The sequence below is a fragment of the Anoplopoma fimbria genome, chromosome 18 (assembly GCF_027596085.1).
Source record: "Anoplopoma fimbria isolate UVic2021 breed Golden Eagle Sablefish chromosome 18, Afim_UVic_2022, whole genome shotgun sequence".
In the NCBI taxonomy this organism is placed as follows: Eukaryota; Metazoa; Chordata; class Actinopteri; order Perciformes; family Anoplopomatidae; genus Anoplopoma; species Anoplopoma fimbria.
Window position 1 is genome coordinate 12,248,700 of NC_072466.1, and position 15,121 is coordinate 12,263,820.

Here is a 15,121-nt window from a genome sequence, read left to right on the forward strand (position 1 = left end):
GGTGACTTACTGAGTGTCGGCCAAAAGCTCTTGTTCTCTCATGGGAAGATTGGCAGGAGTCAGGAAATGAGGACTGAATTGAGAGCACTTACAGTGAGTGAATGCATTTGGCTACAGCCACCACCTCTCCCACTCCCGGATAATTTCAGATTTCAGCAAGGTGGCCACCCAAGTTGCTTATTTTGCAGAGTCATAACAAACGAAGAGACTCCTGTAATAAACAAAATTGACATTATTTTAGGGAAGAGGACAGGCGAGTGAGCACAGCTTCCCTGATATCGTTGCTGAAGTGATTTAAGGCCTGCTGTTTAAATGTGTTTCAGCTAGATTAAGTTCTCGTTCCCTCATCCTCCACATCTGGTGGTTGCATTTTTTCTAATCTGACCATAAAGTCAGTAACCTCTCTCTGTACGTCTGTCTGTACCTCTGCTGAGTTTTAGCCTATTTCATCGATGTTTCTTTCCACGAGTAACCCCAAACTGGGTGTGTTTTTCAGTGCCTTTACTTTTCACCCTTTCTCTAACTGGGATGATGGTATTGTCATTGGAAGAACTACTCAAAACTCTTTTGTGAACAAAAAGCAATTAGCTATTAATAGTTTACTTCAACTGAAATCTTAAAATCTAAAATACGCTAATAAATGGATGTAAATTTACTTTTAATTTTGTCTGTTCAGGGTGGAGCTTTAAATTCTGATATGATGCTGGATGGTTTAATGAATAATAATGTCACATATTTAAACTGAGCCAAACCTGAATCTCCAACGCAAACAGTAACATTAACTTGTCAGTTAAATGCAGTACTAAAATGTTTTCCTCTTAAGTAGAAGTACACAATAATACAGTTTAATATCAGTTTTTTTTAGTATACAGTTGAGTTGCATATTTCTTTTGTGCTTTCGGGGACTTTTGGAAGTTATTTTGTGCTGCGATTAGTTAAAATAGTAACGCAATTCAATAATTTTAATATCTAAACATCGGGCCCAAAGTCTGCCCGAGGTGTTTTTTCCTGAAGCACAGTGTACTATACCAGTGTTTCTGACCTTGAGTAGCCGTGTCTTGGGTATGTGATGCAACTACGTCATGGCAGGTGTTTTGCCCAGAACCCAAGAATGTGCATTGTCATGTGTAAAGTTGTTTGTATGAGCAGTTCTTGAGAAAGCTGCAAGCCGCAACAACACAATCCCAGCATTCGGCCCATTCTGAACAGGCTTGTTTCGATCAGGCACTGCTTTAGTGAATTAAATGTGAAGAAGCCCTCGCTTCACAACACATTACAGCCCCCCACAGGGACATATTTAAAGGAATAGTTTGACATTTTAGGAAATATGCTCATCCTCTTTTTTGCTGTGAGTTAGATGAGAAGATTGATATCACTTTTAACGTGAGAGAGGTATCGATCTTCGCATCTAACTCTCGACAAGAAAGAGAATTCCTATGATTTCTACCTTTTTCTTTAAGCAGCTGGAACTCAATGTTGTCCCTTAGGTCAGTCTTGATGGACTTGGGAAAAGGTAATAAATTCATCTTATGGAGAGGCAACACTTCGAGGTATATATTAGGGCCAAGATATATATGTTCCATTAAAATGAGCAGTGATACAAATCTCACTAAACATGCCATTGTCAGTCACCAGCACCTCGTATTTCTGAGGCATCACAATCTCTCTGCACCAGAGATATATAGACCACGGTCGAGGTCCATTTGCATAAATGTAATGCTGCTGACTCCAGCTGAAATACTGACAGATGGGTTTAATTCCATTATGTGAGCTACAGTTTGAGGATGGAGCAGCTGACCTACAGAAGAGCGTATGGCTGTTTAACGTTCACTGCATTGGACCTGTAAAATACTGGAGAGCTGTAGGTAAAGATGACAGACTACCAATTTAAGCAAGAGGTGTCAAAGGTCAAGATGTCAGTCTGGCAGATTACATCCCTCAAGGCCATTGACCGCACATTGAAACTGAGCTGAGTGGTTTGTTAGTTATATGGCCGCTATTGTCATTACATGAGGCAGTTTTGGTTTGGCGTCAAGGACAGCTCGATGTAAGCAATGCTGGAGAGATTGTGCATGTTACATGCAGCCGAATGCCTACAGTTAATGAGAAGCAGCTTATCTTCTATAATGTGGTTACCAGGCTGACTGAAGGTTTTCTATGCAGTAAATGTAACATTTACATAAGGATGTATTAAATATTCTAAGCCAATCAAGACCAGTGCTACGCCCTGATTCCACACTAAATGCAGTATGTACTATAGCCCATTACTTTTGATATTTTGGACCAGTTTTGTACAAACATAAAATAATATAAGACCTATCCAAAACCAATCAAACTTCAAATAAAAATTACTGCTTATTGTTTAGAAGTATTTAGAAGTTTAATAAATAAAGAGCCGTGAATGCCTTATCACAACCATAAAATAATTTTAGTCAGCTTTATCTGCTAAGAGCGGATATTACAGAGAAAAAATAGTACTATGACAGTGAATGTTTTTGCATTGTGCGACTTTACAGACATTTAACATTTCGAGGAGACAAGATTGCCAGAAGTTGTTATAATTTTTTTCCAGCTGCAAGCCGCTTATTGACAACTTTTCATATATTGAGTTTTGTCCCTTTTCTAGTGTTAACGTGCTACAAATTAAAAACAAACAAATGAGACACATTTAATTCATTTCGAAACAAGTCCATGTAAAAAATAATTTAGGTTATTTCCACAGTTTTAGTGACTGGTTTTCATATTTTTACCCCCCTAATGAAGAAGGAGCCTTTGGTGGATTGAGATGTGTTGTATCTGTGTGAAGATACTTTTTATGAACATGCTGTAAACTGTTTCTCCTGTTTCTTCCATGACTACTAACTGCAAGAATGACATTGACCTGCAGCCTCTCGGGTCACGCCCAGAAAATAATCAAAGTTTTATCGCTTAGTGGCTGATCATAAATCTTAATGTACATTTCTGCTTTGCATCAGATTTAACTCGGCTCTGCTGGAGGAGAAACATTTGTCTTCAAGACATTAAGCAACATTGATCCGGAGTTGTCTCCATCTCTCAACACCGGTCTGCCTCGAAGTCTTCATCTTTTCTTCTACCTCATAACCCACTGTGCTGATGTAGCTTGGTTTCTAATGGCGCTTTATTAGCAGGGCCACTGCTCAGGAAAGACATTTGATCCTCACTGTAAACCTCCAAAGCTCTGTAACAAGCCCCGAGCTAAAGAGAACCCTCTAAGGACACTAAAAACACCACACTGTTGGTTACATTTTACTGCAAACAATACACCTCTACTGTGGACAGCAGGTCATCAATAAGCAGCCACACTTTTACATTGACAACTGTATATTTCCCAAATTGAACAGCTCAAGGAAAGGATTTCATAAACCCAAGGATCATTATCCCTTGACAATTGTCATGAGGATTAGTACACCATAGAATAACAAATGTATCTCAATCCTCCCCAAACACAAGGGACTGTACCAAAAGTATTAGGGGATCAGAAAAGAGGGAGGGTTGTGCATTTTTTTGTTTTTTATATTGTTATGATAATAATAGTGTGGGGTCCATGGTCTTGGTCTTGAAAACAATCATTTCTAGGATCAATCGGTAACTAATAGTACCAATGTAAGTTTACAGATTACACTGGATCTATGTGGACATTAAATGATTAAACAATAACCAACAGTTATTCAAACTTTCTTTCTGTTCTGCATAATTATGATGTATAACATTAAGGAAACAAAAAGTGCAACACAAAGCTTTTTGTTTACGTTAGTAGTGATCTTTTTCCTCCAATATTGTGCAAAGGGTGTTGCAGTCTTTTTCAAGGGGAGGGTCCACAGTAAATATAGATAATGTTGTGTAGGATGTTACTTTAAAAAATGTTTTAAATATAAAAATTACCCCACCTGACCACACCAACATTTTTCACACAGTCCCTAAATCTGGCCATGGAGCACTACCATCAGGTCATTAGTTCAACACTTTGGTTTATGACCAAACACCTTTAAAACTAATGATATTCCCATTTGCCCCAGTTGCACTTTGTTCAGTAAGCATACGTTTGCATGCTAACAAGCTAGATGATGGACAGGGGAAACACTGTGACTGCTAAAGATCAGCATGTTAGCATTGTTATTGTGGCATGCTGATGTTAGCATTTACCTCAAAGCACTGCTGTATTTAAATATCTAAAGACCGAGAGAGAGAGATCAGGACTAAATCTATGGACCACATAAAGCAGCAAAGTCAGTGGATCCTCCTCTTGCTCTTGGTTCAAGAAGCATGTTAAAGTAGAAATTTGTGAACTGGCCTCAGCTAGTTTCTGCCGTAAAATTAAATGAGAGCTGACAAAGTTTTAAGGGTCAGTGATGAAGTGAGAGACAGGGACATTTTGTCCTCTATGATCTCAGAGCAATATGCCTTGCATCTCATCTCCTGAGGGTGACAGGCTACACTTCCCCTGACTGAGCACACTCTTTAATGGCGGAGTTATGTCTCCACACCACTCTCTGAAGACGAGTTTGGGTTTTATGGCCCTTAATCTGAAAATGATTATGGAACCTTTCTAGCATACTGAATCCGACCTATGAATTGAGTATTTGGAGTTATATTTTATGGAAGTAAATCTTGCTCAGGAGATATGGATGTGGGTGTAAAGCCAGCATTTTAAGCAAGATTTAATATTAAAAAATGTAATTAGATAATCTTGTAAAATGACAACTGGATTCAAAGAGAATTTCAGCCAAGTTTATCTTATTTATACCAACAACTAAATTGCTATTCATCTAAACACAACCATGTGTGCAAAGGAAATATTTTTGCAAAATAATTGAACCACTGCCTCCACCTGCTGGATCAAAAATGTCATGCAACCATTAACTAACCATTTTCTGATTGAAAAAAATAAAGACACTTCTCTGAACAGTAGAGATTTTAATAAACTTTTCAATTCACAAGTCTTATTGCAGCTGACATGATTAGTTTTTATATTACCAAAATCATTGCAAAAAATGCAGTATCATAAATATATGGCCATCTCATATATATATTTTTGTACATATTCATTTCAAAAAGGTCCCTTAGTTGTACAAAATAAGTGTGCAACCAACCTAAAAATCTGGTGGAAATTCTGCAAAACTCACCACAGTATTTTCTTAAGAAAAAGATAAATACAAGCTCTTACTCTATCTTTATTTGAAAGAGCTCATACTGTTAAGTGAAAGATAGCTTTGATCTTGATGATTTGTTGCTCAACAGGCATTCTGATTATCTTATGAAATATCATATAACCATAAGTCCACGCCCTGAAAATGTATAATATTTTGACATTAATTCAATTAAATAATGTATATAAAAAGGCAATATTGGCAAAAGCAGAAGCAAATGGGATAAGTGCATTTACAAAAAATAAACTTACTCTGAATATTTAAAAGATACAAAATGTGTGAAGATGTGGAGTGTGACTGGCTGGTTGGTGGATAACAGTCACTCAGTCAGCGTCAGCTGGGGAAGGAGTGTGAAGATTAACAGGAAGACTTTAAAAGCACTACTCGTGTCTTTATTCTGCTCTCGATGAGGCAGGACATCATTTTTCCATCCCTCCCTCTGATTCGACCTCCATTTCTACACATCAATCCATCTCGTCATTGGTTTCTCTTCTTTCCTGATTTTTGTCTCTCAGTGCCAGTCTTCATCCTTGTCATCCTCTCCCTCAGATGAGTCTTCCTGGCTGCTGATCTCCCCCTCCTCCGTCACTCCGTTACCGTTTCCTCCCCTAAATGCTGCTGCTGCTGCCGCCGCCGCCGCTGCTACCGCCACCTTCCTGGCCCGAGCTTCAGCTGCTGCCTGCTCCTCCTCTTCTTTCTGACGAAGCGCTGCCGCCTTCTTCTCCTGCTCCGCATGACTCTTCATATGAGCACTTCGGCTCTTCACTTTATAAAACACCCTATAGGAAATGGAAGAAAATTACACACAATAGCAGCAGCTTGTAATGATGCACTTATATCTGATAGAAGTTTACAAAAGTCTACTAAACTGTCCTGCAGCAGGGTACACTAGATTTGAAAAATATCTATTTCAAAATGTCTTTTTGTAGCAAAGACTTTTACTTTTATTAAGAAACAAAGAGGGCAGATTATTTTACAAGTCTGTATTTCTTTCTTATATTAATTATTTCATAATGATCTATTTTATCCATTATTAAAAAAATGTAGGTTTCCATATTTTTTGACCTGAGGATAAACACGATGTAATTAACTACATGAGCTACTTTAACTGCAGCCAAAATACTTATGTTGGTGGCACAGTTCAGATACAAATCACACAAACATAAGTGCAAAAATTGGTGAATAATAAAAAAACCACAAGAAAGGATCATTTAGTAAAAAAAAAAAAAATCTAGGCATCGTATCACAGTCTAAGCTGTAAACAAAGACAAATCTCTGAGGATTCTGACGTACCTGCCACATTTCTTGCACGGAAATACTGCATCAGGATCCGGCGGAGGCTTCGCCGGTGCTCTGCTCTTCTTTGCTGCAGGCTCGGCTGGAGGCCTGTGAGGTGCTGACGGGTGGAGGGCCTCCTTGTTCACAGGGTCCGGTTCTTTGATCACCAGCACTGTTCCTGCCTGGAGCACCACGAATAAGTAATGTTAGTTTTTCGAAAATGTGGTCTGAGGTGAACTTTTAGAGATAAACTAGAATATTTAGGGAAACACTTACATAGTCGTGAGCCTGTAGTGACTGAGAAACCCTTGCCTGATGGCTACTCTCGTAAGAAACATCCCTCCGATCGTCATCCGCCTCTCCTTGAATATATTTTGACTGCTGTGAACTCTGTAACGAATCACAACAGAAAAATACAAAAAGATTATTTGGCGTCCCTTTTCGAAAATGAAATTCACAAAATGATCACATATTTCCTGTAAACTGAGTCGTTCTATGAAAATACTGTTTTGCGAACACAATCTGTAACATTAACTGGGTAATAGTTATGCTTTACAGCATATCACTATGGTAAATGTAAAGCCCATTTAACTCTACTCTACCTTAATGTCCACCACGGCCTCTGAGTGCTTCTCCACAGGTGAATCTGGAGGGCCGAAGGTTAAAATCCCATTGCGACCGATCTTTACCTGTTTCTTGTATGTGTAGTAAAACTCCACGCACTGAGCCACAGTCTTGGTCTGCACCTTGAAAAAATAAAAAAGTAAACACGTGCAGAATTTAATATCATGAATTGACATTTTTACATTAAATGAAAAATAATTAATTATTTATGAACATATTATTTCACAATTTGACTAAGAACCAGCCCCAGATGAGTGGCAGCCTTTGCCTCATGCCAGCGGTATTGTTGCGGTTAATGTTTCTATGAAATTAAAACCACATTTCCCATAAATCTGGTTACTTCCTGTCACATAGAGGATGTAGCGTGTTTAGTCAAATTTTCGTCTTTTTTCCATGATCGGAACTCATTGAGTTTTAACGCTGTTTGTGATTAAAGTAAAGGACATTTTCCATAACATCAGAATCAGGCCTCATATTGTAAAGTTTTAGACACAGGAGCGTAAAGGTGTGAAAATGTATACTTTGATAGTTTGTTTAAGTGAATTATACCAATGCCTCATGGATAATGTGCTAATGATATATTTGTGTTGAAATTCTACACAGAGCACATTTAAATGTATTTTAGATTTATTTACATTGATTCATAATTGCTTGTGCTGCGGGGTGAAATTAACGAGCGTACCAGTTTCTGCACCATAAAGAAGTCCTTCCTGTAGGCAGAGATCCCCTTATTGAAGTAGCGCTTCTCTTCTGCAGTCCAGCAGTCGGAGCCTGTGAGTGAAGCAGACAATGTGCAAATTGAATTTGTTCTCACAAGAGAAAATGAGGAAACATTTAAAAGAGGTTAGGAAATAAGAGACAGAAGGAGGAAGATGAAGAGACCAAGACAGTCAGAGAATTTATTTATAAGTGATTTACATTAAAGATCTTTTATTTTACTGTGATGTCGATGCTCACCTGAGTAGTGATAACCTGCCAGGAGATGACCTTTGGGGAAAACTGGGTCCTGAAGCATCAAACGTCCCAGTGTTTCCTTTAAATCAACATGAATAATCAATGAACAATCCATTCCTTAACAGGTTCAGTGTTCCCAAACCTGTAAAACAATTTCGAAGTTGACCTGCTGCTAACTGAATTGCAGATAATTGAGTGTCTGATTATGAGTCACTATACTCACAAGGAAGTCACCTCCACACTCATGTAAACAGTGTAAAACCAGCTCCTGGTTGGTTCCTCCGCCCCTCAGCACACTGCAACAGGCCATGTTCATCATATCCTCCACTAAAAAACAAAAAAGAGAAAATGATGAATGAATTAGCATGGATGAGAAGGTGATAAAATCTCCTTCTTTTTATTTAAAAAAATAAAATAATAACTGTCAGTGGATGACTGATGTCAGATACTGACTGCTCTCTCGGTCACCGTGTTTGAAGTGGGAGTCATCCATAGGGCTCCAAACCAAGACAGCCTTGTGCTTGTCAAACTGGAAGGAAGGATGATCCTGTAACTCGGGAATTTCTGCCTGATACTTCTGCCCAATGTTGATACGTCTGAACAAGTAAAAAAGAGAGTTCTGGTGATGTGGATACATTTAGGATAAAGTTATTTTTTGAGCCAGATATGAAAAACCCCTGAGGCCTGTTTGGATGACTGTACTTACGGCTCAAGGCTAGCAGGTGTGGCATCAGTGATCAAGGGCAGAACAGGAGGTGTGATTTCTGAACTTGCTGAAAATACAAAAAGAAAAATCTCCTTTTCACACATTTTCTGAGAAGGCCACATTAGTAGAATTCATCTCAGATCATACTTTAAGAACCAATAACTGAGACTTACTGGAGCGCAACAGACTGCGCGTTGCAGATTTGGGCGTAGGCGGTGGTGGCAGGATTTGGTTGCTCGCAGCAATGTTGGTCAGGAAGGCAGAGAAGTAGAGCCCCGAGCCCTCACGCACAGGAGACAGGATGGGTGGTGGCGTGTACGGGGGCAGGGTGAGGGGGTTGTCCGGCAGGCGGATAGGAGAGCGCAGGTTGCTCTGGTAGGCAGTGATGCTGGAGTAGAGGGATGGAGGGATGAAGGTGGATGGTTTGTGAGGTGGGATGATGAGAGGCTCTGGGCGAGGTCGGCGCTTGAATTTGGATTTTCCATCCTCATCCAGCCCTGGATTGCTTTCCCCGTCCTACAAGAGAAGAATGAGCGTTTGACTGGACCTTTAAAAAGTTATTGTTTTTCTGATGCAACGGAGCATGATGTTCTTGTTTGTGTACATGCATTTCCTGTAACTTACTTCCCAATTATAAATTCATGTCAGTAATGAAGTTCAATGGTACTTTTCTGTATTTTTCGACAGTGGATCAGTTTTAAATATCGCACAGAGTAATGACACACTAGTTCACCTGTTAGATGAAGTACTGCAGGTGACAAACTGCAAGGTTAACTTCTTAACTGGGACCCATTATTGTGTGGAAATCTTCTCGCCCCGTGCATGGCATGTAATCAGATTGTGGTTGCAAATTGTATTCACTGACTTCTTTATTAAAACAACCTGAGTTTAATTGCCTTTTGAACTGATATACCAGACGTTCTTCTGAAGAATTTCTGACAAAGAAGCTGCACATGAAGTGTTTGCTGAGGCCAAATCAACCAGGACTCTAAGGCAAATGGCCTTTTCCCACATCTGATTGGACCACAGCATCACCTGCTGGGATGTCATTGGTCTGATTTTCTGATTATCAAAATGGGGCTGTCCCCAAAACATTGTCACATCTTAATAAACATGACAAAAGGTAGTACATTGTGTACTGGCTGAATGAGGCTTCACTGTGAAGCTACACAGCCGGTTTAAAAGAGGAGTTTTGGAGGGTTAATGAGTCACACGATCATCTATGCCACACACATGTCAAATTGGTTCCAGTGGAGGTTTTCTGGGCTCAAAGACTTGCTTCTTCTATTTGTCATAGTGAGAACTTGAACTTTGTCAATTCACCACAGACCTGCATCTCAAGGGGTCTCGAGGTAGTAATGTAAAGTGGTCTGAGACTGAATAAGCATCCATAACTGTGACTTTTATATACACCTCATTGTGGAGTGTGCAATCTGACAATCCTTTACAACTATTTCATTACCATTACTCAGGTAAAATGTACTTCGAGCACTTTTACGCTACTGACACTTCTATTTCACTAAACTTAGCAAATATGAAGCTGGAGCAGGCAGCCAGTTAGCTTAGCATGAAGGCAAAAAGAACTGTGGGGGGGGGGGGGGGTCATGCTGCATTACTTATTTCCAGGAAACTTGTGAACACATCTCTGGTAACACAAGATTGAAAACGGGTGCTTTTACATCAATTTATCAATTAGTCGACAAAGCAATGCTAATGTCATCTCCTTACAGTACTAACCTGACCAAAACTCTCGGTCATGGGGTTTCTGAGTGACCGCCGACGGGCCACAATGACAGAAGGTTTGCGTTCGGAATGTCCTGCAGGCCGCTCACCCTGGCCGAGTCGTCCCTGAGTCCAGCCACCCTGAGGATCTGTATGACTCCTGTGCACTGGCACTGACACAGGGATAACAAGAGGCACCATAGAGGCCTGTCTGCCTGAAGAACCGTCTTCCTGCTGAGGCACCAAACAAAGAGTCGGGTAGATGAGGGGAGAGGGGAAAAAGAAGGTTACATAGAGATTCAGAAAAGCAGCAAATCCTAACATTTAAGATGTTTGAGCCGGTGAAAATGTGGCATTATCGGTTGATTAAATGACTCAAACGATAAATCAACTCTGTCAATAGATACATTTTCGACTCTTAATCACATAATTGACAACTAATAGCTAACTAATGGCCACTTTCCTTTAACTGTGGCATTTACTGTGCAAAAAGTTGATCATGAAAAAAATAAACTTTCTCTGATCTGAAAAGTTGTTTTATAACGACATACTTCCATAGTTTTCTTCCCTGGTATGTCTTGTCAAGCTGGTGAAAAATTTTAGAAATCCTAAATTTTACCGTCGTCAACAATTTATAATAAAGGAACCGGCGATAAGACATTGAATCTCATGCCCTAAACTCACCAATGTGCTGCTTGTTAACCACAATACACAAGCACTGGGTTGTGAACAGCAATATTAAACCTGTTTGGTGTGTGTTGGGAATTAAAGGAGTGACAGCTCAGCCCCTCCCTTGCTCTGCTGAATGACTGGGAAGGAGGCAAAGGAATGTGGAGGTGTGCAGACATGCAGCTGCTCCAACCGTACGTCCAGCATGCACACTCTGCACAAAAACCAAGCACAAGCCTGATAACCCCTGAGGGTAGAGTACTAGACACCCTTGCGCTAGGAAAACTGAGTTTAATTAGTTTATGTGCCAAGAGTCTGTTAAACGAAACTGCATAAGAGAGAATAAAGAAGCTGTTTTTTGTGGGTGTGACACTGACATTGTAACATTATTTATCCTGAATAACAGCGTTAAGTGTATCATCTTTCTTACACCAATAAGAGCAATCTTTCAAATCCAAAAGGAAATATAACAGCAGTTTTTCAGGTTGCACCAGTATCTGTATCTAGGGCCTGACAATGTCTTGTAAAGTATGACTGTGCACACTTGTTAAACAGCCTGCTATAGCTGGGGCTCGACAGCTGTAGGAATCAAGTTAACTGACCTAAGAAAAGGATTTTGTAAGCTATAGGGAAGTTCTGCATAGAAACAAGCTTCTTCCTCTTTGTGCAGCTGCCCGCCAACTTTGCCATATGATCATATTTGCTCTTACATGCATAAATGATCTGTGTTTGGCTCTCTCCCTCTACTAAACTGGGCCTAAATCAAGTATTTGAAAGGCTACTTTGACGTAAAAATGCCATAACTAAATAGTTTGCTACAGTGGGAGTGTAATGAGTGATTTTAACCTTGACCATTTTGTCAGGTAGACACTCCATTTCTGATGCCTTCTGGGCCAGAGTCTCCAAGTTGATCTCCTTAGACGCCCTCCTTCTCCGACGAATGACCCCTCCCGTCGTCACTTCCCCTCCTTTCACAGCCTGAGTGCTTGCTACTCCATTCTGGGGTGGTGGAGGTTCTTTGGATGCTTGAGACCAGACGTTTGTTGAAGGGGTCCCAGTGGGGACTGTCCATCTCTGGAGAGGCGACGTGAACGCCGAGGGGCAGCTTGAGCATCTGAAGGCTGATTTTTGGCGAGCTTTTCAGCGCACAGATCAGGAGCGGGTGGTGCATCACAGGTTTGAGTCTCTGGTTCCTGCTGCAGCTCCACCGAGTGGACATCCTCCTTCTTAGGAGCAGTGATAGGTGGACCAGGCTCAGAAGGCTGAGAAGTCACAAAGTTTTGGGTTTGTTGCTGATTTGGTTGCAACTGTGGTTGTGTTGCTTCTTGCTGTGGCACATTTTGTTGTTGCACTTGCTGCTGCTGTTGCATTTGCTGTATTTGTTGCTGTCGCTCCTGTATCTGTTGCTGGTGATATTGTTGCTGCATTTGCTGCAGTTGTTGCTGTTGCATTTGATGCTGTTGGATTTGGTGCTGCTGTTGCTGCAAATGTTGCCGCTGTTGCAACTGAAGGTGGTGATGCTGATGCTGCTGCTGCTGCTGCTGCTGCTGCTGCAACTGCTGGTGATGCTGCTGGTGATGGTGATGCATTTGTTGCTGCTGCTGCATCTGCTGTAGCAGCTGCTGTTGAGTTTTAGGCTGCTCGCTGTACGCCAGACTCGGCATTCCCTTGTTGCCTGGAAAAACAGAGTAATAACCTGATGAAAACTGTTGCTTGCTGGGCCTAAATGTTGTCTGGAAGGGCTGCAGCATGGGCCCCTGCAAAGTGTGAGAAGGAACATGGGGCTGACCCTGAAGCTCCACGCCTTTGTGGGCGTTTTGATAAGCCTGCAGCTGAGCCTGGTGTAGCGCCGCCGCGTGCTGCTCCCACTCGAGCCCCCTCCCCTGAGTTTGAGCCTGGGTGGCATCTCTGTAAACCTCAACAGGTCCGGGCAGTTGATTTTCTCCCCCCATTGGCAGAGCTACACCATCATGGACTCCTTTGTGGAACGCCATCTGACCCCTGACATTCACTCCGCTCATATAGGGGCCAAAGTTCTGCCCCCAGGCTTGAACAGGAGCTTCCTGCGACCAGCCGGGGGCCTGTACGGAGTCCTGGTGCATCCACTTTACTGGAGCAGCCTGTTGATAGTGCGGTTGACTTGGAGGCCCTTTCTCGGGGTTGTAAACACCAGAACTGCTAGGAGAGTCACTGTGGCTTGACTCTAGAGCCGGAGGTCCCATACCATAATAAACCTCCCCTGAATGCTGCACAGGCTCCTTCATGGCTGCAGCCCGAAGCTTGCCAGTCTTGTCAGCATTAACTTGAGAAGGAAGACTCATAGTAAAATAAGGTAATGTTGGAGTCAGAGCTCTCAATCTTGATCTGTGCAAAATGTCTCTGCCTCTGTAGTGTGCTTTCAATCCCTGTGGCTGAGCAATTATTTGTTCAATTGTGTATACAGAGGTATTTGGGAGGAAATACAAATCCCAAAGGAAAGTGCAGGGTGGGGAGCATGCAAACTCCTTTCAGAACCAAATCTGAGGTTTGCTGTCCTTTCTTCTCATCCTCTTTACGGTGCCGGACCTTGTGAGAGAAAGGAGTGGTTAGACACTTTCTTTTTCTCTGACGACAAGCACTCACATTTTCTTTTTTTTTTTTAAAGTTGCCTTTCACTCGTATGCAGCAAAGAGGAAATCGAGGCCTACACGAGCAAGTCGCTCTGTCAGTGAAGTGAAAATCAGTCTGTTGGTGCAAGCGCTGGAGGAGCAAAGCCTATATTTCGATGTTTACGTCCGAGTGCATGCAGACAGGACGTTATAAGCTGAGCAAGTTTTGAAAATGCGGCCAACAGCAACAAGGAGGCGCCTGCTGTATAGCTGCCATTTGGCATAACAAGAAATACAGGAAACGAAGGGGATCGTGCAATCACCCGAGCGATAGCCACTGATGTTATGTTAGAAAGAAAAGAAGAAAAAATATATCTGCAATAAGGAAGCGTCTGAAGAGCTGAGCACTGTTAGGCAATACAGCGGAATAGTGAGCATTAGTTTAACACAGTTTGTGTTATAGTGGCTACCTTATCAGTGGTGCACGGAACTCTCCATGTCCAGCTCCATGGAGTCACTTTGGTTCCGATCAAAGTCGACTGCATGCAGCTCCATGGACGGGATTGTGCGCAGCAAATGTCATAACTCGGACAACTTTCCCTCGAGTTTCACGGCGCACAATATGGCGAACAGGCGCATTGACAATCCCACCAACACATAGCCTGGAGAGGCTCATTAACACTGTAGTTACAATGTTGCACACTGTATCCGTAAAAAAACCAAAAAAAAACCCGTGCACCTCAGGAGGAAAAAAAAAAAAAAAAAATGTCCACAACTTTCTCCCTTGCATCAACGAGTAAAGCAACACACGGAGACAGTGGAGGTGTGGAAACGGTGCCCTGCTGCGGCCTGCTCTGGTATTTCCGCTGGTTTGCGCACGTTGCCTGTGAGCCTTGCGAAATCAAATACTGTGTTTCGGTTTATCCACAATATATGAAACGTTGCAAAAACTGCGCAAACATGCAGAAAGTTGTGCACCCCCAGAACGCACCGCCTCACCCCAAAACAGCTCAACTCACATCCTGTTATCCAATCCGATCGTCTGGCCACTCCCATTGCTGTATCCGTGTACGTTTGTTTTGTAGTCACTGCTGCCCGGAAAGTGGAGGCTCAACTCATAACACGGAAACAGTCTGTTGTGGTTTATACATGAACGTGTGTGTGTGTATGTGTGTGTGTCCAAAATGGTCATTATAGTTATCAGGACTATTTTAATTATATTATTTAACATGTAAATACTCTTTACATAGATATTAATATATGTTCACATTCTAACTAGTTGTCATTACATCTTCATAGCAAAAAAATATATAAAAATCAAAGAATTGAGGAAAATTTACATTTTGAAAAAGATAATATTTGCTTTGACAAGGCCTGAATGAAACACATCCATCGAAACATTAATTTCCATA

At 41.4% G+C, this 15,121-nt stretch overlaps 1 protein-coding gene across 1 annotated transcript; it reads right to left on the bottom strand.

The window, feature by feature from the left end:
* Positions 1-4,927: 4,927 nt before the first annotated feature.
* Positions 4,928-14,748, bottom strand: mideasa (mitotic deacetylase associated SANT domain protein a). Its single transcript, XM_054618695.1, is given in 15 exon segments — positions 4,928-5,947; positions 6,462-6,628; positions 6,723-6,836; positions 7,049-7,192; positions 7,753-7,841; positions 8,028-8,103; positions 8,248-8,351; positions 8,478-8,620; positions 8,731-8,797; positions 8,904-9,246; positions 10,468-10,686; positions 11,968-12,173; positions 12,176-12,796; positions 12,911-13,686; positions 14,180-14,748. Coding segments are annotated over 14 exon segments (3,093 nt in total). The 5' UTR covers positions 13,443-13,686; positions 14,180-14,748; the 3' UTR covers positions 4,928-5,679.
* Positions 14,749-15,121: the final 373 nt, after the last annotated feature.